This window comes from Geotrypetes seraphini, chromosome 10, assembly GCF_902459505.1.
Source record: "Geotrypetes seraphini chromosome 10, aGeoSer1.1, whole genome shotgun sequence".
Lineage (NCBI taxonomy): Eukaryota > Metazoa > Chordata > Amphibia > Gymnophiona > Dermophiidae > Geotrypetes > Geotrypetes seraphini.
Window position 1 is genome coordinate 51058139 of NC_047093.1, and position 27192 is coordinate 51085330.

At 47.5% G+C, this 27192-nt stretch overlaps 1 protein-coding gene across 3 annotated transcripts in view; it reads left to right on the forward strand.

Moving 5' to 3' along the window:
* Positions 1 to 27192, forward strand: part of MIGA2 (mitoguardin 2) — a 71016-nt gene that overhangs the window by 27571 nt on the left and 16253 nt on the right. For all 3 annotated transcript variants that reach the window (XM_033961397.1, XM_033961398.1, XM_033961399.1), the window contains 9 exons: positions 8935 to 9059; positions 11537 to 11651; positions 12331 to 12431; positions 19573 to 19688; positions 21944 to 22016; positions 22130 to 22216; positions 22433 to 22531; positions 22733 to 22867; positions 23089 to 23142. In XM_033961397.1, the coding sequence (XP_033817288.1) occupies positions 8935 to 9059; positions 11537 to 11651; positions 12331 to 12431; positions 19573 to 19688; positions 21944 to 22016; positions 22130 to 22216; positions 22433 to 22531; positions 22733 to 22867; positions 23089 to 23142 (905 nt within the window). The remainder of the gene's footprint in view (positions 1 to 8934; positions 9060 to 11536; positions 11652 to 12330; positions 12432 to 19572; positions 19689 to 21943; positions 22017 to 22129; positions 22217 to 22432; positions 22532 to 22732; positions 22868 to 23088; positions 23143 to 27192) is intronic.

Genomic DNA, 27192 nt, shown 5'->3' on the forward strand with positions numbered 1-27192 from the left:
GCTGGGTTAGACCAGTGGTCCATCGTGCCCAGCAATCCACTCGCACAGCAGCCCTTAAGTCAAAGACCAGTGCCCTATTTGAATCTAGATTTACCTGCATAAAGTCTGGTTCAGCAGGAACTTGTCTAACCTTGTCTTGAATCCCTGGAGACCGCTTTCCCTTATAACAGCCTCTGGAAGAGCGTTCCAATTTTCTACCACTCTCTGGGTGAAGAAGAACTTCCTTACGTTTGTACGGAATCTATCCCCTTTTAACTTTAGAGAGTGCCCTCTCCTTCTCTCTACCTTGGAGAGGGTGAACAATCTCTCTTTCTCTCTTCGGCTCCCATACCTACCTCCTCCTCGGTGTTTGTTATTTTAAATCTTCGGGCAGTGTCAATGAGATCAGTGTGCTGCCGTCGGCCTGGTCCGGAACCCTTCATTCAGCAGCATCCCACCTAGGTGGAAACAGGAAATCGCTGCTGAATTAAGACTTCCAGGGCAGGCTAACGGCAGCACGCTGATCTCGTTGATGCTGCCCGAAGATTTAAAATAAAAAATACCGGGGAGGAGGTAGGAGTGGGGGAGTCGGGCGCTGAAGAGAGAGGTTATGTGGCACGGTCCCGGTAGGGGGGGAAGGAAGGAAAGAACATGTGATACACCCCGACGATGTAAAGTTAGAGTGACCAGTGGGGGAGCAGAGCCACCACTAATTTTTGGGGAGGCCACGGCCCCTGTGCACCCTCCCCCACCTTTCTGATGCCTATGTTTCTGTTATATTTGATGATTTTCTACTGCTATGTTATCTATTGTCATTTAATTGGGGAGATTGCACTGTTTATGTGTTTTATAGATAATTGTGACCCTGTGAGCCACCTTAGTTTTGTGTGGTACAGGTAGTATATTGAGACAAAAATAAACTTTGGGCTCAATACAAACAAAAAATATATAAATAATTTCAAACAACAGACTCCGTGTCCTCAGAAAATTACTTAATTCAAGTAGTAGTTAAAATTAAAAGAATAATTGTCATTCTTTAGCACTCTCCAGACCAGTAGAGGTTAATCTTTACGAATGGGTATATATCCAATCATGACCAGCAGGTGGAGACTGAAAACAAAACTGTGGGACAGTATATAATATACTCCCTTCTCTATTTACATCAGTCTTCTTTCAGTCTCCAGCAGGTGTTGAGTGATCTGTACCCATCTCCCTTGGTAGGGCTGTTGGAATTTGTTTAGGGAGTTTCTAGTCCCTTTTTTTTGGCCGGACGGAGCTTGGGCGGGCCCTGTTTGGGGGTCCGTCCGACCTCAGGGGTGTCAAACCCGGCGGGTCTCGAGCGGGGTCCCTCCCCCCACTTCCTCCACCTCCCCACATTTTTCTAGAGGAGCCTCAGCAGTAAGCCTTGCCCCCTAAATCAAGCAAGGCATATTGCTTCGAGAGCCTGTGGAGTCTGTTCTGTAAAAAAAAAAAATCCTGAGGTAGTGCTGGTCTGGAGGGTTGTTTCCCTTTAAGAAAACTGTATTTTACTGTATTTTTTCATCTAACCGTCACTTTTTTTATAGCTAGGTCGTGTATGGAGCAATTGTGCCCTTCTCCGGGGGAGTGGGACACAATTAGGTCCAGCCGCGAGGCACTCGCGGCCGGACTGAAATCGGTAGTTTGGCCCGGTGAGGTGGTGGAGCTCCGTCGGCAGCGGCTGCAGGCGCCCAGAGCTCCCCGCCGATGGTGCCTCGCGAGTCGTCTGGGAGCAGTGGGGAAGCCCGGTCTTCCCCAACCGCCCACGGAGGGATTCCCCGAAGGATTCCCTTTCAGCTGATTTTTTGACAGCTGATGCCAACTTGCCTGTTTTAGCGGCTGGGACTGTTCAGGCTTCTCAGCCGCTACAGGCCATGGAGGGAGCATTTTTGGCGGGAACTTCGCCATTTTCTCTGTCTGGCCCCTCCATTTTGTCTGCAACCTCAGGTGACCTTCCCCCTGTATTGCAAACACAGGGGCAGGTTTCAGCAGGGACCCCTGCTGGGGCAGGGAGTCCCTGGGGACTCCCAGGGGTTTTTTGTCCCCAATTTAATTTCTTTCTTTGTGCAGACAATTGGGGGTCCCACGTGCACCTGGGGGGTTCGGGGGGGGTTTCCCTCCGTGCCCCCTATGGCTTGCCTCCCTCTTTTCGTTTGGCGTCCCCTCTTCCTCCTCCCTCATCCAAGCGCCCGCGGGGGGCTTGGATTGCGAATTGGTGGTCGGAGGAGCGTGTTGGCATGGTTGAGGACCTGGCTGCTTTGGCGGGCTTCCAGGATCCTCTAGAGGGGACGCCCGCTGGCAGCGGGGCGGCGGGTTTCCCGTCTTCCAGAGCAGATGCGTCTGTGGTGCGCTTTTTATGCAGAGGGATGAGCTTTTAGACCTGATGTAGCAGGTCTCCTTGGTGCTGCATTTTTGAAGTTGCGCCACCGGAGACCCCGCGTATGGGGGCCCCTCTGCTTCGGGGGGGTCTGTCCTGTTTCCCGCTCTTTCCTGTGCGTCAGGATTTTCGGGATTTTGTGTTGGCGCAGTGGCCTACGGGCACCGTTTCGTTTGGTGTGTGCCTTGGCTCATGGGTATCCCATCCCGGAGGGGGATAGGGCTACCTTAATTTCGCCAATGGAGGACGCGGTGGTCTCGGCACTTCCTAAGCGGCATACCGTGCCTGTTATGGACGGTTCTGCTCTTAGGGTCTCTGAGGAGCGTACGTTAGAGACACTTCTTAAGTATAATTTTGATGTCTCTGCCTTGGGGGTCCAGGCAGCTATTTGTGTGGGGCTGGTGGCTCGCACCGTGTTTCGGTGGTCTGAGCATGTCCTGGATCGTGAGTCTGATGACTGGTCCTTAGTGGATCAGGAGGTGGTGAAGTTTGAGATGACTGCCTCGTTCCTCTCGGTTGTTCTTTGTGACTTGGTGCTGCTAAGTCTGGGACTTTTGGTGGCCGCACACTGTACCTTGTGGCTTCGCGCTTGGTCGGCGGTTGCCGCGTCCAAAACTGAACTTCCCAAAAATTTCCCTTTCGGGGGTTGTTTTTTGTTTAGAGAGGACTTAGATCCGGTGGTTCAGACTCTGACGGACTCTGAGGTGCCCCGTCTGCCTGAGGACCGTGCCCGCCCGGCATCTCGGGTTGGCATTGCCCGGGGGCGTCTGCGGGAATTTCGCAAGTTTCGCCTGGGGCATGGGACTGCTTCTTTCCAGGCTTCCGGTTTTTCCAAGGGGTCGGTTGGCTTAGCGCATGCAGTCTTTTCAGGGGGCCCGTCGGGGGGCTGGGAGTTCCCCCCCGGTTCCCCTGCTGCCCGTCCTGCGCGATGTCTCTTTGCCGGCGCCCCCTTTGGTTCTCGTGGGTGCCCGGCTTCGCAACTTGTTTCCCAAGTGGGCCAAGATCACGTCCGATCAGTGGGTCCTGGTGGTTATGTACTTGAATTTTGCCCGCTCTCTGCCGGATCATATCTAGCCTCTCCATGTCAGGTGGCATGGGAGACGCTAGCCTTTCGCCAGACCCTTCAGCGCTTGCTAGATCTCAAAGCAGTTGTCCAGTGTCCCCTCAGGATTGCGGTATCGGCTGGTACGCCATTTCCTTTATGGGGCCCTAAAGGGAGGGGACCTTTCGGCCCATCCTTGGTTTAAACTGAGGTCAACAGGACTCTCAGAATTCCCTTTTATTCGCATGGACACACTGCAGTCTGTCCTTCTGGCGGTTCAGCCGGGGGAGTTCCTGACTAGAGAATGACACGGGGAAAAAATCTGTCCCCGTCACTGCCCCGTCCCCGTCACTGCCCACCATCCTCTGCACCGCCCCGTCACCGCCATTCCATTCACCGCCCCGTCACCGTCACTGCCATCCCTTTCACCGCCCCGTCACCGCCACTGCCATCCCATTCACCGCCCCGTCACCGTCCCCGCAGCATCCATATAAGCCTTAGTACTCTAATATTTAGCGTATTCCATTCTTATAAATCAAAGTTCCTGCTGCTGAACTAGAGAAAGAGATGTTCAGCTGGCAGGGCTTTGTTTATAAATTTTTATTAACACAACTAATATACCACCATAATGTTTCCGACAGAGGACAAGTATGCAATAAATGCATTTTGCTGTTTCAATGCCAGTGCTCAGCAGAACAACAGACAGCAATATGGACATTCACCTTATGTAGTACTTTTTTAATATATAAAAATAGGCAAAATTAGTTGCTGTTTTATCATTATATTTTCTTGCCATTATAGTATTCTTCATTGATCATTTTTCTTTTTAAATTCAAAACAAATTCAACCTATCTTGTGTCCCAGCATGAATTCATGTTTCACTCAATTGGCTGTTTCAAGGGAATTAACCCTCCAACTTCCATTTGCAAAAATACCCAATGTTGTTCCTTCTATGAGCAATATTTAAATTATGAGGAACAACATTGGGTATTTTTGCTGAATTGTGTGACACCATTTGGGCTGAACATGAAGATTGAAAATGCCTGGTTAGCCCTGGACAGATGATTTGAACAGCCAGGAGCCTGTCCTGGCCATTTAAATCATTTTGAATATCTAGTCCAATGATAACAGAATTAGGGTGATTATAGAAACATAGAACTTTGTTGATCACTAAAAACAGTGGAGACTAAGGGTCTATCAAGCTCAGCATCCTGTCTTTGACACTGGCCAGTCTTGGTCTTTGGAACTGCCCATTGTGTCAGAAGCAATAGGGATTAAGTGACTTGCCCAGGGTCACAAGGAGTGTAGTGTAGCTCTAACCACTGGATTTAGAAGTTGGCTTCTTTTGGGATCTTTAACTCATCATCGCTAGGACTCGAATCTGAGTCCGTGGCACCTAACATAGAATGGAATTAGTATGGCAAAGTAATGAAGAATGGTCCAGCAGCCCCCACCCTCCCTCCACCTCACCTTATATTCGTTCCGAGTTTGCCGGCTTCCTTTTTCCCTAGCCGCACGCGTTCAAAAAGCCGTGCATTTAGCCAGCTCCCTCCCTCCACCTCACCTTAAATTTCGAGTTTTCCGGCTTCCTTTTTTCCGAGCCGCACGTGTTCAAAAATCCGTGCACGCGCGGCTGCGCGAGTCAATCAAACTTCTCCTCTCCTGCAACTTCCTGTTTCCGGTTGCGTCAGAGGAGAAGATTGATTGACTCGCGCAGCCGCGCGTGTACGGATTTTTGAACACGTGCGGCTCGGAAAAAAGGAAGCCGGAAAACTCGAAATTTAAGGTGAGGTGGAGGGAGGGAGCTGGCTAAATGTTACGGGCGGGCTGGCGGTGGCTGCGGGGACCGCGTGATCCTTGATACCTCACTGCGGAGACAAGACCATTCACCGCCCCGCGGGCGGTGAATGGCCTTGTCCCCGTCGCCGCAGCGACTGCTAGTTTTCTTCCCCGTTTTCGGCGGGTGACCCGCGGCTAAAATGCGGTGGCCGCGGGTAAACCGCCACCGTGTCATTCTCTATTCCTGACTTCTCTCGCTCTGGCGGAGGCCTACTTGCCTGTTTCCATTCGGGCCTCTTCTCAGCTCTTTCTTTGCTTTGCGATATTGGGTCTGCACTATCAGTTCTGTGTGCTTCCCTTGGGCCTGGCCACGACTCCCCGGACGTTCACCAAGTTGATGGTGGTCGTCACGGCGGCATTGCAGTCAGAGGGCATTCTGGTGCACCACTTCTGGGATGACTGGTTGTTTCGGGCGAAGTCGTTGCAGGAGAGCGCCTGAGTTACGGCTCGGGTGGTTGAGTTTCTCCGGTCACTGGGCTGGGTGGTCAACCTTTCCAAGAGTCGGTTGGTCCCCGCTCAGCATCTGGAGTACCTTGGGGTTCTGTTCGACACCTCCTTGGGGAAGGTCTTCCTTCCAGAGGCCCGGGTAAGCAAATTGCAATCTCAGATTCACCTTCTTTTGGCGTCCCGGTGTCCTCGGGCGCAGGATTTCCTCCAAGTCTTGGGGTCGATGGCAGCGTTCCTGGATGTTGTGAGGTGGGCGCGGGCCCACATGTGTCTCTTCAGTATGCTCTGCTCTGTAGATGGTCACCCCAGAAGCTCAGTTTGGAGGGCCCTGTCCCTCTGCGAGGCTTGGCGCGCTGCAGTCTTCTTTGGTGGCTCCAGACCTCTCATCTGGTCCAGAGGATGAGTCTGGATCTATCGCAGTAGCCAGTGCTTCTCACGGATGCCAGTTTCCTCGGTTGGGGGGGCTCAGTGTCTAGGTCACTCAGCTCAGGGCACCTGGTCCATGGAGGAGGCGTCCTGGTCGATCAACATGTTGGAGACCAGAGCCGTCCCTCTGGCGCTGTTAGCCTTCCGCTCCCTCTTGATGGGCAAGTCGGTCAGAGTCCGGTCTGACAATGCCACAGCGGTGGCTTATGTCAATCGTTGAGGCACCAAGAGCGCTCAGGTGGCAGAGGAGGCGGTTCGACTCATGCTTTGGGGCGGAGTCACGCCTTCTGGACCTCTCGGCCTCTCACATGGCCGGGGTGGAGAATGTTCAGGCGAACTTCCTCAGTCACATCTTAGATCACAGAGAGTGGTGTCTCAGCCCTGTGGCTTTTCAGTTGATAATGCAGGCTTGGTGTCAGTCCCTGATGGACCTGACGGCCACGAGTGGCAATGCCGAGGTGTTCCACTTCTTCAGTCGTCGCAGGGATGGACTGGCCGAGGGTCTGGATGCTCTGGTTCAACCATGGCCAACAGAGGGGCTGTTGTGCATGTTCCCTCCGTGGCCATTAGTGGGCAGAGTTCTTCTCCGCATTGTTCGCCATCCGGGTCTGGTGGTTCTGGTGGCTCCAGATTGGCCTCGACATCCGTGATACGCAGATCTGGTGACACTCTGGTGGCGGATCCTCTTCCTCTGCCTCCCTTGGACGACCTTCTGACGCAGGGTCCCATTCCCATGTTTGACCCGTCTCCCTTCTGTCTTACGGCTTGGCTTTTGAAAGGGGTCGCCTTGGTAAAAAGGGGTATTCAGATAGGGTGATTTCTACACTCTTGGGGTCCTGGAGGCTTTCTACCTCTCAGGCTTCTGTGTGGATTTGGCACTTCTTTGAGGGGTGGTGCCAAGTGCGGGGAGTGGTCTCTCTTCGCGTTTCTGTGCCTAACATCCTAGAGTTCTTGCAAGATGGCCTGGATAGAGGCCTGGCTTCGGCTTCTCTCTGGGTTCAGCTTGTGGCCTTGTCAGCCTTTCGGGGGTTTGTGACGGGTCAGCGTTTGACAGCCTTTCCTGATGTGATTCGCTTTTTGCGGGCGGCCTAGGTGCTCAGGCCTCCCGTGCGGTCCTCTGTTCCCTCTTGGAATCTCAGTCTGGTTCTCTCTATTCTGATGCACCCGCCCTTCGAACCGTTGGGCGGCTGCTCTTTGAAGGACCTTACTCTGAAGACGGTCTTTTTGGTGGACATTTCTTCCGCTAGGCGTGTTTCTGAGCTACAGGTTTTCTCTTGTAGGGCTCCCTTCTTGGAGTTTTCTAGGGAGCAGGTTGTCTTGAGGCCTGTTCCTTCTTTTTCTGCCGAAAGTAGTTTTTCCTTTTCATGTCAATCAATCTGTGGTCCTCCTGGTCTTGGGTATTTGGGAGGGCTCTTCTGAGCAAAGACAGCTGCGCGAGTTGGATGTTGGTCGGGTCCTTCGCTCTTATGTGCAGCGGACCCAGGAGATCAGGAAATAAAATCATCTCTTTGTCCTTCTGACTGGTCCTCTTAGGGGGGCTGGCGCTTCTAAGGCTACTATTGCATGCTAGATCAAGGAGACTATTGCTTCCGCTTCTCTTCTGGGGCAGCAGCCCGTTCCGGAGTTTCTCAAAGCTCATTCTTCTCGGGGTCAGGCGGCTTCATGGGCTGAGTCGTCGCTCGTGCCTCCAGTGGACATTTGTAAGGCTGCGGTGTGGTCTTCCTTGTATTCCTTTGTCAGACTCTTTCGGGTAGATGTTCTGGCGTGTTAGGATGCGGTGTTCGGTGTGTGTGTTCTGGTGTCAGCCCTTCGGGGGTCCCGCCCGTGTGAGGGACTGCTTTGGTACGTCCCATTCGTAAAGATTAACCTCTACTGGTCTGGAGAGTGCTAAAGAAGGAGAAATTAGGTTCTTACCTGCTAATTTACTTTCTTTTAGCTTCTCCAGACCAGTAGAGGTCCCCACCCTGTCTGTTGTTGTTGTTGTTGTTGGGGCTGTTTCGCGGGCAGTTTTTGTTTTTTGCTGCGGGTTCTAGTATTTTTCTAGGGCCGGGGAGAATTAAAGAACAGCGGCTGTGGCTCGGCTGGCTTAGCTGGCGAGCTGTGGGGACATTTTCCTTCTGGTATTTCTACTCTGCATTTTCCAACAGCATTTGGGTATGTTATTTGTTACTCCTGTTCGGAGTATTGTTTTCTTTCTGTTTTCCAGTTCTTAGTTCTGCTTGGCTATTCGGCAGACTGATGTAAATAGAGAAGGGAGTATATTATATACTGTCCCACAGTTTAGTTTTCAGTCTCCACCTGCTGGTCATGATTGGATATATACCCATTCGTAAAGATTAACCTCTACTGGTCTGGAGAAGCTAAAAGAAAGTAAATTAGCAGGTAAGAACCTAATTTCTCCTTCCTCATTGTTCTGAATTTTGTGGCATTCCTTTTGTATATTTGTGTTTCAAGGGTTTTGAAAGCACATTCTGTCACACAGGCAAGTCGATGTGAGCAATTCCAAGGAGATCATAGCAACAATGCATGTAAATCTTGACAGTGGAGGGAGCACTTGAAAGAAAGAGCATGAGTATAATAATAGGTATATGAGTATAATAATAGGTGACAAAGGTTAAAGTAGGCTTGCCTAATTGAATAGAGGAGCAGCTGGTTGATATTGAATAATGTCCCTAGAACTGGTATATACTGGGGAATTTTGTCATGTGATAGTCTGGAGCAGGTAGTTAGAGGTCTTTCCTTCAGTGCATGAGTGTGCTGGAAAGCTCTTCTGAATTATCTGGTTCTAGTTTTTTTCTTCCTTTAGGAATGGAACTCTTTGAGGAAGCATTGCAAAAGTGGGAGCAAGCACTGACCATTGGACAGAGAGATAACTCCACCCCTCAGAACATCGAGTCACATAATGATACTATTTCCACAGAAGAGTCTGAGGTAGGTATAATCAGGGGCAATGCACAAGATCCATGCTAGTGCATGGTAATCGGATCTACTCTTTATTAATGGTACTCCGTGATACAAACTAACGATTTATTCTGCAGTTTACTTTTTGAAGACGAGGGGACTCTAGGACTGACTTAGAGCCAGGAAAAGTGTATACTGGAACACCAAAATTTTTAACAGACTGATATATTTTTCATGTACCTCGGTCCTGGTCTGCAACACTGTCAGTTGTTCCAAGTTCACCCCATCTGCAAACACAATACACAGCTCTGTTTTGGTTTTTAATTTGAAAATCTTTTTTTTTTTTTTAAATTAAAGATAAAACTAATCAATAACAGAATAAAAAACAGTATTAGGGGAAAGGGGATGGGACTTGTATACCATCTTTTTGTGGTTACATATTCAAAGCATTTTCACATATGTACAGGTACTTATTTTGTATTTGGGGCAATGGAGGATTAAGGGCAAGATTCTCAAAACTTTAACGCGGTCGCTAAACTATTTTCTGGCGGTTTAGCCTGCATGCATTTTAGCGGCGGATTATCAAAATGGATTATCTCTGCCTTTAGTGAGGTTTCTAGCAGTCTCTGACAATGGCATGCAAATGTGCTCTTTAATATTGAAATGAGCCCTCTGGTGGATTCTTAAAAATCGCCAAGGCATTTTCGAAGAGTGGTGTTAGCTTTTGGTGACAAAAATCAGCGACTGGTCCAGGGGTGCCATTACAGTGTTACTTATGTTTTGACTGTAGCTAATGGAAAAAAAAAAATGTCTATCTATATATTTTATAAGTGGAGGGTAGTAAAATCACTCTTCTTTTTGAGTTTATGGGAGAGACAGGCATGTTTCATGCGAGCTAGTTAAAAGCCAATGTTTTTTCTTGAGCGCGGGCATGATACCCTTGTCTTGTGTGTTTCTGGCTGTAGGTCTTGATTAAATTTTACCTTAAAAACAAATTACAAGATTTACCTGAATTATAGTAGTTTTTTTGGAGAGAAAGGCATGTTTATGCGCAATTGATAAAAGTCGATGTTGCTTCTCCACTCCACTCCTCTCCCATTCATCCAATAGTTTAGCAGGAGAATGTGGTATTTTTTTTTTTTTTGGGGGGGGGTTCACAGTTTTTCTGTGCATGTGCCCAGTAATGGGCACATGCAAATGTAGGAAATCTTCACTGCTGTCCACCGATCTTATTTGCATGTGCGGTTTTTTTTTTTTTTTTTTAAAGAATGTCTCTGGTTTTTAGATTCGGTATCAGACCGTCGCTTTTTAATGCGGGTTTTTTAAAAATCTTGGTCCAAGTGACTTACCCAGGGTCACAAGGAGCAGCGCTGGGATTGATCCCACAACCTCAGGGTGCTGAGGCAGCAGCTTTACCACTTCTCACCGCCATCCCTTTGGTTCAAAACAACTTAGAGCATCAAAATGACATCACAATAATGGTACAAATTACCATAAATGAAGCACTCTAAGCAAAATGTATAACATTGAGCAGCTTCCCTTTTCCTTTCCATCACCCATCCTTCTAAACCAGTATCTTGCAAACTATCCGGAACCACAGCACACTAAACAGCGGGCCGTGGCTGAAGGGCACCCGGAAGTGTGCGGACATCGCTCACGTCAAAGACTGCGCATTCCTGAAGGCCCTGCAGACAGGCCCTGAGCCGCCAGTGAGGTGGGGTACTCAACGGGAGAGGCGTGGAGAGGACGAGAGGCGCCAGTGCCAGCTGACTATCTACAGGACATACCTCGCTCTGTGAGAGGCACGTTCTGTAGGCAGTCAGCTGGCACCAGCGACTTGCGGCACACAGTTTGCGATTCACTGCTGTAAACCCTTCCCATCGTTGCTTCTCTTTGTTTTTAAACTAAATAAGTGCTTGTTATGCCATCTTATTTACATAGCACAACAAAAGAAAAAAAAGACCCAATCAATGATCCACAGTAAAATCAATTCACCGATGAAAACAAAAAGCTGTGGATACTGATGTTCTGAAAATGATTTATTATACATTCATATACATTAAAACCATAAAAATGCAAATACAAAAGTCCAACCGGACCCTACGCGGACCGTGTTTTGGCAAACACGCCTTCCTCAGGGGTCCGATGAATCTCAAATGCACAGATAAAGAAATGGACTGAAAAAAGTCTTAATTGTCTTTAAACATACAATCAAAAATCACTGCAGGCAAGCGTGAATGGCATGAAAACCAGCTGTTTTATGGTTTTAATGTATAAGAGTGTATAATAAATCATTTTCAGAACATCAGCATCTTGTTTTCATCTTATTTACATAGCAATCAAAGTGTTTAACAGAGTTAAAAATAATAGTGCATCTTAGTCTTGCAGCATTTCTGAAGTTCTAACAATGTGTCTCTGAGCTCTCCCTCTCCCCCCCACACTTCCAGTGTCCATCCACTCTATAGCACCCACTGCTGTTTGATATGTATACACTTGTGGTATTTCAGGATTCACGGAACAGGGAATTCGCAATGAAGCTGGAATCCCTCCTACATCAAGCTTACCATCTGCAGGAAGAGTTTGGAGCATCTATGCCTTCAGAGAATCTGCTGATAGACCTTGGTAAACCAGAATAAGGTTGTGTATTAGTGTCTGAAAAGTTAAGGAGAGAGAGTCTGCTTTCAGAGCAGTGGCTTTGTTGGATACCAAGATAGAACAATGGATGTCTTGGACCCCCATCCCATAGAGGTGATAGAGGCAAATATAATATAATATACAAAGTTTAAGAAATCCTGGGACAAGCATAAGGGATCATTAGGGGAGGGAGAAGGATAAATCAAACATGGACTTTAGGAATGCAGTAGGAAAGTATCATGGACAGCCAGGATGCACCTTGTGATCCTTTTCTGCCACCATAGTCCATATTGTTTTGGTCTAGGAGTGGAGCAATAGCCTAATTATTAGAATGGAAGGCTAGGAACCATGGGAGACCAGTTCAAATATCACTGCAGCTCCTTGTGATCTTGGGGAAGTCACTTAACCCTCCATTGCCTCAAGTACAAACTTGGATTGTGAGCCCTCCTGGGATAGAACAATTCCTACTGTACGTGAATGTTCATTGTTTCAATAACCTCTTAGGCTTGCAATTAAATAAAAATAAAATGTTTATCTTCAGTGTCTATCTCTCTCCTGCTGCATTGTTATGTACCTTGGAAAGTAGTTCTCTGTATATTATATATGGGGAAACCCCTCCCACACACACACTCTTCCAATTCACACTGCTATAATTATCGTTTCCCAGAAAGAAGCACGCTCTTGCCCCTCATGGATAGTTCAATGCGACTACGCATGGATGATGAAGATAGCAGTACATCTGAGGAATCGTTCTTTTCAGCAGCAGAGGTGATTCTTTTTTTTTTTTTTTTTTTTCATATTCTTAGTTTACAGTGACACATTCTAGTAAGTTATATTCATAAGCTAAAGATACTTAGCTATAACAGGTATTCTCTGAAGACAGGAGGCATATATTCTTAGATGTGGGCGATGTCATCCACAAAACCCGGTAGGGACACTGCCAAGTGCACTGTCACTTTAAATCTTTAGACACTGTGCACATGCAGGTGCCTTCCCGCCCTATGTCAGCATGCAGGACCACCAGTTTAGTAAAAAAGCTAAGAAGCCAACTAGGGGAGATGTGAAAATATTGGACCTGATTCTATAAATGGCATCTAACTCCTAGGTGGCACAGTTGTCAGTTAACAGCTAGGTGCCGTTTATAGAATCATGCCTAGCAGCACTGAAGCAGTCTTCTTTATCATCCCTCCAGACTGGCACAGAAACTGATGGGTTATAGCTCACCTCGACCAGCAGGTGGAGACTGAGACACAAATTTTTGGCTGTAGTATAAGTGAGCTGTGCAGTAGAGAATGACACGGGGACCATTTACCGCAGTAAACCGTGATCACCGCAGTAAATCCGCAGGAATGGAGACATTTGCAACTGGTTTACTGCAGGAATGGGGAAAAGACCTTTTACCGCCCCTTGGGAGCAGTGAAAAGTCTTGCTCCTGTGGTAAAAAAAATTGTACTTGTGTCAGACTCGGCATCTTCTCCCCAGCTCCTCTTGCGCCTATTTTACCTTCAGTTGCCAGCCATGCCACGATGAAGACAGAAAGAACCCAAAGCCTGAGACCAATGTGATCTGAAGAATACAATTACCAGACAACAAAAGGTAGAAAAAAATTAATTTATTTTATATTTTGTGATTAGAATATTTTAGATTTAAAATATGTAGCCTGCTAGAGCTGGTATTAGACATAACTGGAGACTGCAAATACCAGGCTGTGCTTCTTTAGCTTCCAGTTGGCTTAGGGCTCTCTCTCTCTGACCAGTGGGCAGTTGCCGTAGTTGCACTCCCCTAACACTATTCCTGCCATGTGTGACTGAAGTATTCTGTTAGCTTGATTTTTCTATGCAGCATTCTGTAGTAATTTGATTTGTTCAGTTTTCACAATAGTGGAGGGGATATATGTGAAAGGGAGGGGAGACAGGGGTTTTGTTGATCCTTGTTCTGTATTATTTGTGTTTATAAAATGACAATTGCACAGAATATTGTCTGTTTTTATACTTTAATAAAATAAGTTCAGTGTAAAATCATAACTATTTGAGGCTTGTGCGGATGGGATCTGACAGTTTGCAGGACGGGGACTGAGCTTGCGGGGACGGGGACTGAGCTAACGGGGATGGGATGGGGCAGGAACTGTGATAAATTTTTTTCCCCCGTGTCATTCTCTACTGTGCAGTCCAAAGTACAATCAGTCTGTTCTTAGTCTACAGCAGGTGGAGCTGGTAAGCCTGTGCAGTCTTTCCCTGGTTTAGTGTTGGCCTGTTGGATGTTGTTTAAATTGGCCTTCTTGTCCCTGGTTGTGGTGCCAGATTGAGCTTGGGGGACCCTTTCGGGGGTCCATCCAATCTCGAGGGAGCCACACTCAACTGATCGAGTTCTCCCACCTCCCAAATTTTTTTTCTTTAGAGGTGCCTCAGCTGTAAGCCTTGCTGCCAATTACTGGCAAAGCATATAGCTGAGAGTCATTGGGGTCTGTTCAAATTCATTTAAAAGTTTTTTGTGTTGAAAAATAAAAAAGTCCTGAGGCAGTGCCAATATGAAGGGAAGCCTTCAATTAAGGTTAATTGCTTTTTATTGCTAACTGGCACTTTATTTTCCTTTGTAGTGGGTTTCCCAATGAGCACTTTTAAGAAACTTAAAAAGTGCTCATTGTGCTCCAGACACACGTTGGATGCAGCTAGCATGTGCATGAAGGGGAATCCTTGTTGGCTTTGGGCGCCGGCGAGCAGGGTTCCCCTTTGTGTGTGTGCACTACTCATCGGCAGCGGGCAGTGGGGAAGCCTGGGTTTCCCCTACCGCCCACACAGGGATTTCCCCCAGTCGACAGTCGGAAATAAGGTTTCCCTTATCACTGATAGTGCTGGGGACTCCCTTTTCTCTGCTGTCAGCATGCCTGTTTTAGCAGCTGGGTCTGTTCAGGCCCCTTTGCTGCTCTAGGCCTCAGGGTGGAGTTTTTCTGTGGGCTTTTCTCTGGTTTTGGTGGGAAGCTCCACCTTCTTGTCTGCAGCCTCAGGTGACCTTCTCCCTGTCTTAGAGAGACAGGAACAGGTTTTTACTGGGTCTCCTGCCTTGGCAGTGAGTTCTGCTTTGCTGCCAGGGGGGTTTGCCCCAGATTTTGTTTTGGCCATGTACAAGGCTTGCTTGCAGGTGGTCAGGGGTTCTGTTTCGTCCCCTGGGGTCTCTGTTTTTTCCAAGGGGGGGAGGCTTTTGCCTTCTGCATTTACCCACTTTCGACTCCCCTCAGTGTGGGCTCCAGCCCGGTATCCCCCATCTTCGTTTAAACGGCCGCAGGTTTTGTGGGATGAGGAGCTTTTGTTTGGAGATGTGTTTTCTTCTGATGAGGACTTGGACCCCTTGGTGAACCTCCAAGATCCTCTGGGGGGGGGGGGGGACAGATGATGCTGATGTGTGTTTGTCGGAGACACCGGCTGGCGAGGATGCGTCGATGGTGCGCATTTTTCACCGGGAAAAGCTTCAGGAGCTTATTCTTCAGGTTTCGTCGGTTTTGCCCTTTGAGTAGGACCCGAAAGAACCCCCGCATGTGGTGGACCCCCTGCTTTGGGGGATGCAGGCAGCCTCCCGTTGTTTTCTTATGCATCAGGATATTTGGGATGTGGTGCATTGACAGTTGAAGTCGCCAAACATGCCCTTTCGTTTGGTGCGGTCCATGGCTCATCTTTATCCCATTCCTGTTGCGGATAGGGATATCTTTAAGTCTCCTTTGGTGGATGCTTTCAGCTATCGCGCACAGGCATACGGTGCTGATTGAAGGCAGTTCGGCCTTGTGGGACTCTCAGGATCGTAAGTTGGAGTCTCTTCTTAAGCAAAGTTTTGACGTAGATGCCTTGGCGGTCCAGGCGGCGATTTGTGGTGGTCTGGTGGCCCGGGCTTGTTTCCGGTGGTCCAAGTGAGTTCTTGACCTTGGTGGATCAGGAGGTGGCTAAGATTGAGCTTGGCACTTATTTTTCAGATGCTGTGTATGATTTGTTGCGGGCCTCGGCCAAGTCTATGGCTTTCAGAGTGGCTTCTCGCCATACCTTGTGGCTCCGGGATTGGTTGGCGAATGTGGCGTCTAAGGCTAAGCTTAGTAAATTTCCTTTTTGATGCTCTTTCCTGTTTGTAAAGGAGTTGGACAAGCTGGTTCAGGCCTTGACTGACTCTAAGGTGCCCTGTCTTCCTCTTAGCGGGGTGGCGTCGTCCGGGCGTCGTTTGCATGATTTTCGTCAATACCATTCTGATCGGGGGGCAGCAGCTTTTCCTTCCAGGGGCTATTTCTTTTAACGCATGCAGTCCTTTCAGGGTGCCTGCCGGAGGCCCTTCCCCTGATGCCGGTGGGAGCCCGGTTGTGAGAGTTTTACCAGGGATGGGCCGAGATCACAACTGATCAGTGAGTCCTGGAAGTGATTCAGGACGGTTATGCTCTGGAGTTTTCCCGGCCCTTGCCAGATCGTTTCCTCTCTTCTCCTTGTCAGGCAGCTTGGAAGAAGTGGGCTTTTCGTTAAATGCTACAAAGGTTGTTCTACCTCAAAGCGGTGGTCCCAGTACCCCTCAGGAGGTTCACACTGGCAGTTATTTCATTTACTCCTGATCCCAAGAAAGAGGGGTCTTTTCAGCCCATTTTGGATCTGAAAGGTGTCAACAGGGCGCTCCGGGTTTTGTCTTTTCGTATAGAGATCCTGAGATCTGTTATTCTGACAGTCCAGCCTAGGGGGTTTCTGACTTCTCTTGATCTAACGGAGGCCTACCTGCATGTTCTAATTAGGGCCTCCCATCAGCGTTTCCTTCGCTTTGCGATTTTGGGAAGGCACTATCAGTTTTAACATAGTAAATGAAAGCATATAAACGGTCCATCCAGTCTGCTCATTAGTTATACCCATTAAAAAATACATGATTAAATTAACTTGTCTCTTCTTTGATATTTACATTACATTAGTAATTTCTATTCCGCTATTACCTTGCGGTTCAAGACGGATTATAAAAGAGTTATCTGGCTATTTCCAGAGGAATTGAAGAGTAGAGCGAGTTGCTTCAGAGAATTGGGATGAGTCTTACGGTGTTAGTTTGTCTTCAAGGATTGCTTGAATAGCATGGTTTATATTTCTTTTCTGAACGATTTGTAGTTTGGGGTCATTATCAGTAAATTGGAGAGTTGGTAGTCTAGTTTTGCTGCTTGTGTGGCTAGAAGGCCATCATACAGTTTTTTTTTCATTTGACGTCTCTGATTGGGGGATGGATGAACAGTTTGTGGGTTCTCCTATGTCTGGTTGAGGTAGTTTGGATTAGGCGGTTGTTTAGGTAGGCTGGGCTGTCTCCGCTTATGGTTTTAAATAGTAGAATTTGAATAGTATTCTTGCTTGTATTGGGAGCCAGTGTAAGTCGAGGTATGCCGCCGTGATGTGGTCGTGTTTCCTCAGTGAATAGATAAGTCTTAGCGCTGTGTTTTGAACTGTTTGTAGTTGTTTTATCATGGTTGCGGGGCAGGGGGGATAGAGTATGTTGCAATAGTCTAGAAGACCTAGGACTAGGGACTGGACCAAGAGCTGGAATTGTGTTCTGTCGAAGAATTTTCGAACTTGCCTTAAGTTTCTCATGACCGCGAATGATTTTTGCATTGTTTTGTTGATTTGTGGTTGCATGGTATAGCATCTGTCTATCGTCATTCCTAGAAGTTTTAGAGTGGGTTGTATGGGATATGTGATTGAGTTTATTACTAGATTTGTTATGGTTGGGGTTTTATTATTTTCGAAGAGAATGAATTTTGACCTGTCTGGGTTCAGTTTCAGTTTGTGATTTTTCATCCATGTTGCTACTGTTCCAAGTGTCCTGTGCATTGTATCTATGGTCCTCTGGGTTATAGACTGTAAAGTTCACCTGATATTGTCCTAGGTTCCAAATGCTGAAGTTGCGGTCTAAGCTCACTCCAGCCTAATTGGTCTGGCCACATCTCCGCGGATTTCCACCAAGATTATGGTGGTGGTAGTGGCAGCCTTACGCAGGGAGGGCATTCTAGTTCACCCCTATCTGGACGACTGGTTGATCCGAGCAAAGTCTTTGCAGGAGAGCTCTCAGGTTACGGCTCGGGTTGTGGAGATCCTGCAGTCACTGGGATGGGTGGTCAACCTGTCCAAGAGCTGGTTGACGCCATCTCAGTGCCTGGGGTACTTCGGGGCTCTCTTCAAAACCAGCTTGGGGAAGGTCTTCCTTTCAGAGGCCCAAGTGTGCAAGTTGCAGTCACAGATTCACCTCCTGATGGCTTCCTGGTGTCCAGGGCGAGTTAAATTACACATTGTGTGAAGAAATATTTTCTCCAGTTTCTTTTAAGTCTACTACTTAGTAGATTCATCACATGCCCCTTAGTCCTAGAATTTTTGAAAAGAGTTAAAGTAGATCTGGGAAAACACATTGCTTATTCTTGGGGGTAAGTAGCATGCAAACTATTGGTTTATTTATTTACTGAGTTTGACATTTTAGGCATAAGCCAGCTCCAAAGCAGTTCACAATAATATTCCAGTTATAAATATCCATAGTTACAATAAATACTACATACTAAAATACACACAGTTCATTAAAATAGAAGGGGAAAAATGTACCAGGGACTTGTAACCTGGCTTGTCTACTGTTGGAAATAAGATACTGGTCTAATTGACCTCTGGACTGATCCAATATGGCAGTTCTTATGTTCTTATTCTTCCATACCTTCCCTCCTTTCTCTTGATATTAACCACCTATCACTTATTGTGGAATCATCCAACTTTGGAAATCCAGAGAGACGGGAATCCCATGGCTTGGGACCAGGTTGATAAAGTCTACTTTTTTCTGGTCTGGTGACAAAATGGTGGAGAATGAATAACACCTGCTTTTGGAATAAACCCGAACTGAGGCTGTAAAGTAGGAGGAGGAAGACCCCCTCGCCCCGGTTTCAGCTCCTGAAGACGCATCATTTGCAAAATGCAGGACTACGTCTGGCTGAATTGTTGATCAAGCTCCTGAAAAAAACAGAGAATATAATGCAACAGTGAGAAACCTTGAGAGTGAGATTGTGGCATGCGCTTGAAGCTGGAGAAATCTGGCAGGGACAATACATGGCAACGGTTCATAAGAAGATCCAAGTGGTGAAAGTGTGGACTTTGTGGGTGATTGAATTGGACGGGAGGGTTTTTCATATATGACGTAATGAATGAATGTGTTTTTTATATATGATTGTGTGGATTTGATGTTATTATGAATATATTAAAACTTAAAATTTGAATAATTACTATTGCAGTAAATAGCAATTTGTCTAGGTAAAAAGAAAATATTATTGGGAAGTCACAAAAAAAAAAAAACCCCTTCAAGGTTTGACATGCTGAGGAGAGACCAAAGACACAGTTAGCTCTACAAAAAAACTTAGAACTGTTGGTCCCATATGCTGAGATCAGGTGAGAAGGCACCTGCACGTTCACAGTGTGGGCGCTGCCTAAAGATTAAAGTGACAGTACACATGACAGTGTCCATACTGAGTTCTGTGGATGACATCACCCACATGTGAGAATATTATGCCTACTTGTCCTCAGAAAATCATATTAACATTATTTAAGAAGAGAGGAACAACCACCATCCAACATTTCAAGAATATCAACCCAACTGTATTAATGGAAGAAATTCCACATTCATATAACCCTGTGGTACCATTTCCATACCATTAAAGTACTATCATCCTCCTCATGCATACACATAATTGTCCTATCAGAATAAAACATTAAATACCATCATCCTCTCAATCCTCAAATTAAAACCCCACACCACATACCTAAAATTAAAATCAAGGTGATCAATTCTCTCTAATAATCTTTTTTTCTTACATAAGATTGCTGCATATGACATTATACTGTATGGCTTGAATTGCTGTCTCATCTCCTTTCCTTATGTATCACTGCAGCTCTTTGATACTGTGCAGCTTGATGATGTCTATTTTCAACCTTCAAAGCCAGCGCCTGCATATGAAGAAGCTTTGCAGCTTGTAAGAGACAGCAAGATTTCCTGTAGGACCCTAAGGTGAGACAACCACTTATTCAATTTAGAATCTCATATTGTCATCACCAGTTCTGCATGCTATAGAGCAATACTTCACAACTCTCTCATGGAGGCACATCTAGCCATTCCAGTTTTCAAGATCACCAAGATGATATGCATGAGACAGATTTGCATAAAGCGAATCTCTGTTATATGCAAATACATATTCATTGTAGTAATCCTTAAAACCCGACTGGTTAGATGTACCTCCACGACAGGGTTGAGAAGCACTGCTGTAGGGGGCAGCACTTGAGGGTCCCTCCAATTCAAAGGAGAGAGATAAGAGGCAATGGAAGATGGCTATACATGTCAAATACCTTGAATAGAGGGGATGACCATGCTTGATAGCTTCATGATAAGTGGAGGAGTGGCCTAGTGGTTAAAATTGTAGCTTCAGCACCCTGAGGTTGCAGGTTCAAGCCTAGTGCTGCTTCTTGTGACCCTGGGCAAGTTAACTAACACTCCATTGCCCCAGGTATGTTAGTCAGATTGTGAGTCCACCGGGACAGATAGGGAGAAATACTTGAGTGCCTGAATGTAAACCACTTAAGCCAGGGGTGTCCAGTGTCGGTCCTCGAGGGCTGCAATCCAGTCGGGTTTTCAGGATTTCCCCAATGAATATGCATGAGATCTATTAGCATACAATGAAAGCAGTGCATGCAAATAGACCTCATGTATATTCATTGGGGAAATCCTGAAAATCCGACTGGACTGCGGCCCTCGAGGACCGACATTGGACACCCCTGACTTAAGCCATAAGTGGTTTTTAAATATATATGACCAATGCTGGAACCTGCCTTTTCTGTGTCTAGAGCAGATATGCTGTATGACAATTCTCCTTCCCCTAATTTACGAGTGGCTGCTTCTGCATAGTGCTCTCTCCATTATTGACAGAAGCATAACTGTCCCACTGATGGCAGCAAACACTAGCAGAGCACTCCTCGTTTGATAGGGAGTGGAAGGGGGAAAAACCATCTGTCTATATCCAATTTACCCTTTTTCCCTAACAGTTCCACATCTCACTTCCTTACCTCCTACCCAGGAGCCTCTCTGTGTCGCTATACTACTCACCATAGAAATTAAATTCAAGTTCTATTGTCGCCTTAGTAATAGTGGCACTAACTCCCTCCATTACCAGATACTTTGTAAGACATCTTCAGGCACTGAGAAGACACTAGCAACATCTATAAAAAATCTACCTTGCAAAACACACACCAGTTCCCAGGACTCAAAAAGCAACAACCTTGTATTCCATCAGACCGTGAAATAGAGAATGACATGGGGACAAATTTTTCCCCGTTCCTGCGGGTTCTTTTCCTGCCCCTGCCCCATTCCTGCAAGCTCTGTCCTCATCTGCACAAGCCTCAAATACTTTAAAATCATAAGTGTTTGAGACTTGTGCGGTTAAGGGAGAGTTTACAGGAATGGGACAGGGACAGCAACAAAACTCGTGGGGATGGGACGGGGAAATTTGTCCCCAAGTCATTCTTTACCATGAACCACCACCACACCATCTGTTGGAGAAAACAGAACAAGCTGGACTGCTACAGATTACTACACAGAGGCTACACGCTAAGAGAATCTCTCAGTGCAGTCATACATGCAGAATATACAATCAGCAAATGCAAAATACACAACTACTAATTAGAAGTAAAAATATAGAAACACTGAAGTCTTTACTCTGCTGGTCATTGTAGGAGGAGAAAGCCCCATATTAAGAAGCAGAGTGGCTCCTCTTTGATCTGTTCTGTGCTCTTTCTGCTCAAGACTGCCTAGGAGGGGAAGGACAGGAACAGCAAGTAGACAGCAGTTCACTGCTGCATGGCATTGGGGCTCTGACTAGAGAGTTATGTGGGGACAATAATCCCGCATGTCTCCACCAAAAAGCTTAGCCCCTTGCAAAATGAACATCTCCTTTGCTGTAGTTGGTGGGACATATTGTTTCTCCATCATCTTGGTCCCAGTTTCTGCTTTTGTCTATCTTCTACTTATTCTCTTTCCAGGCCTTGGGAATCCCGGATCCATCCCTGCGGGAGTCCCTTGAGCCTGGGGGAGATCCCTGCGGGAGTCCTCTGAGCCTCTACCCTAGTTCTGACCAGTAGAGTCTAGGGTAGAGGCCTGCATTCTGATGCAGTAATCCCACTATTGTATGTAATGACTCACTGATGAAAGCTGTCTGGACTTAATCTTTCATTTTACATTGCAAAACCTCATTAACTCCTTTGGCATTTTCTTAGGACAGAGCTACTGGGCTGTTATAGTGACCAAGACTTCTTGGCAAAACTGCATTGTGTGCGACAAGCTTTCCATGTAAGAGTCACATCTTGTCTGTCCTTCCTTGGCTGAAAAAAAAAAAGGTATTGGCTCTTATTCCTTGATTTGAACGTAACAATTATCCTTGTATTGTCAATTATCCTTTTCAGGAACTGCTGCAAGAGGAAAGGAATTGCCAGTTCTTTGGAGAAGTTGGCAGACGGATGGTGATGGGACTTATGATCAAGGCTGAGAAGGTAGAAGGTTTGTGGCTCAGGGGTAAAGGGAATTTAAATTCTATCTGGAATTTGGAAAAGGCTTTGAGTTGTCTTGACTCTCCAATATCCCAGTTTGTAGGGGAAGAACTACTGTCTTTTGTGAATAGAAGTATCTTAAAGATAGGAAGTGTGTAACCTGTGGCTTGAGTTGAATTTGTGAACTGGTTGGAGTGTTGATCTTCCTTCCGCTTTCAGAACCCCAAAGGTTTTCTGGAGAGTTATGAAGAGATGTTACAGTATGCGCTGAAGGAGGACACCTGGACAAGTACCCAGCGAGAGCTACAGGGACGTGGGGTTAGTACAGACACATGTAGACTGAGGCAGGGTACCTGTAGATGTGTATGGGTTTTTTTTCTGACATAAGCCCAGCATACTACTTTGAGGTGGTAGGGTTGATGGGGTCAGTAACCCCTGGGATGGGTTTTGTCTCTTTCTTCCCAGTTTGGAAAGAATATAACACTTTGAGGACCTGATGATCTTTTCCCATCTCTTCAGGTGGTTTGTATGAATTTCTTTGACATTGCTTTGGACTTTATTCTCATGGATGCCTTTGAGGATCTGGAGAACCCCCCAGCCTCGGTATTGGCTGTGCTTCGTAACCGCTGGCTTTCTGACAGCTTCAAGGAGACGGTAAGGAAAAAGAGGAAACTGCTATGTTGAACAGTATGAGAAAATAAAGGGGACTTAAAATATAAGCATGAGAGAAACTGCAAGGGGGGAGAGAGAGTGAGATAGTGCTGATGTTGGACAGCATAAGGGGACAATAAGGGGATGAGACCAGCTTGAGTTTTGTTCCTGGATTTTAGCTGATCAGTATAGTTTTATGACCTGCTGCTTGTTTTCTCTCCCAGGCTTTGGCTACAGCCTGTTGGTCAGTCTTAAAGGCAAAAAGAAGACTTTTAATGGTAAGTTGGGAAAATCAAGAAGATTCCACTGTAATAGTAGAATGAATCCAAAACAACTTCAGGCTTCATTTGCAACTCAGTTTGTGACTATGAGCATGTAAAAATTGGAAGTTGCTGCAGCAGCTCTGTCTCTAGAGCCGAGAATTGTTTTAGTTATACATGGTAAAGCTGAAGTTGGGTTCTGCTATCTTGTACTGTGATCCTTGTTCCCTGTGATCCTTAATCCTTGATTTTTCCATTACAGATCTTGGTGCTCTTACTCACTCTGATTATCCTTGATCTCCTACTGCATTGTAGTCCTGTGACTCAAGGTGATATCACTTCTGAAATTCTGTTCCATACTGGAACCATTGAGGCACTTGATATCCATTCTTTTGCTTACTGTGTTTCTCACAGGCCACAGCCAATGAGGAGCTCTGTTTTTGAGCAGCATAAAATATATAAGCTGCCCTACTTTTATTTAAGGTTTAACTCTTGTCTTTTCCCCCCAAGGCAAATTAAATTAAAATACAGGAGGAATTTTCTTAACTACAAGAGCCTTGGCATGTAAAGAACATATATTTAGGAGAAAGGGTTATTTTTGGCAGGAACTGTGCCATTTTGACAGACAGTTCCCTCCATTTTGTCTGCAACCTCAGGTGTCCTTCCCCCTGCAAACACAGGGGCAGGTTTCAGCAGGGACCCCTGGGGACCCCCAGGGGTTTTTTCCCCTGACTTCAATTTCTTTCTTTGTGCAGAGCCTATTTCAGGCAGTTAGGGGTCCCACGTGCGCCTGGAGGGTTTCGGGGGTGGTTTCCCTCTGCACCCCCTGTGGCTTTACCTCCCTCTTTTCATTTGGCGTCCCCTCTTCCTCCTCCCTCATCCAAGCGCCCACAGGGGGCTTGGATTGTGGATTGGTGGTCAGGAGCATGGATGAGGACCTGGCTGCTTTGGCGGGCTTCCAGGATCTAGAGCAGTGTTCTTCAACCGCCGGTCCACAGTGTGATTGATGTGGCGTTATCTTCGAGCCAGCTCCTTTTTCCTCACTGATTCAGTGCACAAAGCCACGGGCAGTGGCTCCTACGCGCGTTCTGCGCCTGAACTGGAAGCCTTCTCTCTGATGTCGCAACATCAGAGGGAAGGCTTGCAAATGAGGCGCGGGACGTGCAAGGAGCTGTTGCCCGTAGCTTTCTGCACTTCATCAGTGAGGAAGAGGGAGCCGGCCTGAAGATAACACTGGGGGCGGCATAAAATGGCCAGGCGGGAGCAGGACAGAAGGTAAGGCATAGTATGGAGGGAGGGAGACAACAAAGGTAAGGGGGAATGATTTTGTTTTTGAATTTAGTGATTGAATTATGTCAGGTTTGAGAATTTATATCTGCTGTCAGTGTGCTTTGTGTAGTTTAATTTTGTGGTTAACCATTATGTGTTGTTAATAAGATTATATTGTGTGTATCTATGAAAAATGAATGCAAAAAATAGTGTTTCAATTAGTACTATTATGGGGGCAGGATCTGGGGCAGAGATTGGGTAGAGATGGGTGGAGTCTAGCCCACAACTTAGCCCAGTGTTCTACAACCACCGGTCTGCAGACAGATGCCAGTCCACAAAATAATTCTTTTATTTCTGCCGGTCCATAGGTGTATAAAGATTGAAGAACACTGCTCTAGAGGGGATGACCATTGGCAGCGGGGCGTCGGGCTTCCCATCTTCTGGCGCTTCTGTGGTGCGCCTTTTATTCAGAGGGATGCGCTTTTAGACCTGATTTAGCAGGTCTCCTTGGTGCTGCATTTTTGAAGATGCGCCATCAGAGACCCCGCGTATGGGGGACCCTCTGCTTCAGGGGGTCCGTCCTGTCTCCTTTCCTGTGCTTCAGGATTTTCGGGATAGCGTGCTGGTGCAGTGGAATACGCCAGGTGCGCCGTTTCGGTTTGCACGCGCCCTGGCTCATGGGTATCCGATCCCAGAGGGGGATAGGGCTACCTTACTTTCGCCAATGGTGGACGCGGTGGTCTCAGCAATTGCTAAGCGGTTTACCGTTCCTGTTGAGGGCGGTTCTGCCCTTAGGGTCTCTGCAGAGCGTAAGTTAGAGACACTTCTTAAGCTGCATTTTGATGTCTCTGCCTTAGGGGTCCAGGCAGCTATTTGTGAGGGGACTGGTGGCTTGCACCGTGGGCTGAGCGTGTCCTAGATCGTGAATCTGATGACTGGTTCTTAGGGGGATCAGGAGGTGGCGCAGATTGAAATGGCTGCCTAGTTCCTCTTGGATGCTCTTTATGACTTGGTGTGGACTTCGGCTAAGTCTGGAGCTTTTGGTGTGGCCGCGTGCTTGGTCAGTGGTTGCCGCGTCCAAAACTAAACTTCCAAAATTTCCCTTTTGGGGGTTGTTTTTGTTTGGAGAGGTCTTAGATAAGTTGGTTCAGACTCTGACGGACTCTAGGATGCCCCGTCTGCCTGTAGACCATGCCTACCTGGCGTCTCAGGGTGGCACTGCCCGAGGGCATCTGCGGGAATTTCGCAAGTTTCGCCCTGGGCGTGGGGTTGCTTCTTTCCAGGCTTCCAGTTTTTCCCCGGGGTCGGTTGGCTCAGCACATGCAGTCCTTTCGGGGGAGGGGGGCCGTCGGGGGCTGGGAATCCCCACCGGTTTCCCCACTGACCGTCCTGCACGATAGCTCTTTGCCGGCGCCCCCTTTGGTTCTGGTGGGTGCCTGGCTGTGCGACTTGTTTCCCAAGTGGGCCGATATCACGTCCGATGAGTGGGTCCTGGAGGTGGTGCAGGACAGTTATTCTCTGGAGTTTGCCCACTCTTTGCCAGATCATATCTAGTCTCTCCGTGTCAGGCGGCATGGAAGACGCTAGCCTTTCGCCAGACCCTTCAGCGCTTGCTAGATCTTAAAGCGGTTGTTCCAGTGTCCCCTCAGGATTGCAGCACCGGCAGGTACGCCATTTCCCTCTTTTCCCTGCAGTCTGTCATTCTGGCAGTTCAGCCGGGGGAGTTCCTGGATTCTCTCACTCTGATGGAGGCCTACTTTGCATGTTCCCCTTCGGGCCTCTCAGCAGTGCTTCCTTCACTTTGCGATCTTGGATCAGTACTATTGGTTCTGTGCACTTCCCTTTGGCCTGGCCATGGCTCCCCGGACGCTCACCAGAGTGATGGTGGTTGTCACGGCGGTCAGCGGGCATTCTGGTGCACCCCTACCTGGACAACTGGTGGATTTGGGCGAAGTTACAGGTAAGCAAATTGCAATCTCAGATTCGCCTCCTTATAGTGTCCCGGTGTCCTCGGGCTTGGGATTTCCTCCTAGTCTTGGGGTCGATGGTGGCGTCCCTGGACGTAGTGAGGGGGGTGCGGGCCCACATGCATCCTCTTCAGTATGCTCTGCTCCAGCTGTGGTCGCCCCAGAGGCACAGTTTGGATGACCCTATCCCTCTGCGCGCTGCAGTTTTCGTTGATGGCTCCAGACCTCTCATCTGGTTCAGGGGATGAGTCTGGATCTACCACAGTGGACGGTGCTTCTCACGGATGCCAGCCTCCTCGGTTGGGGAGCTCAGTGTCTAGGTCAGTGGTTCGCAACCCTGTCCTGGAGGACCACCAAGCCAATCAGGTTTTCAGGCTAGCCCTAATGAATATGAATGAGAGATTTGCTTATAATGGAAGTGACAGGCATGCAAATCTGCTCCATGCATATTCATTAGGGCTAGCCTGAAAACCTGATTGGCCTGGTGGTCCTCCAGGACAGGATTGGGAACCACTGGTCTAGGTCACTCGGCTCAAGGCACCTGGTCCACAGAGCAGGCGTCCTGGTCGATCAATCGGTTGGAGACCAGAGCCATCCATCTGGCGCTGTTAGCCTTCCGCACCCTTTTAATGGGCAAGTTGGTCAGAGTTCTGTTGGTCAATGCCACAGCAGTGGCTTACGTCAATCGTCAGGGAGGCACCAAGAGCGCTCAGTTGGCACAGGAGGCGGCTTGGCTCAGCCTCTCACTTAGCCGGGGTGGAGAATGTTCAGGCAGAATTCCTCAGTCTTCACATCTTAGAACCCGGAGAGTGGTGTCTCTGCCCCGTGGCCT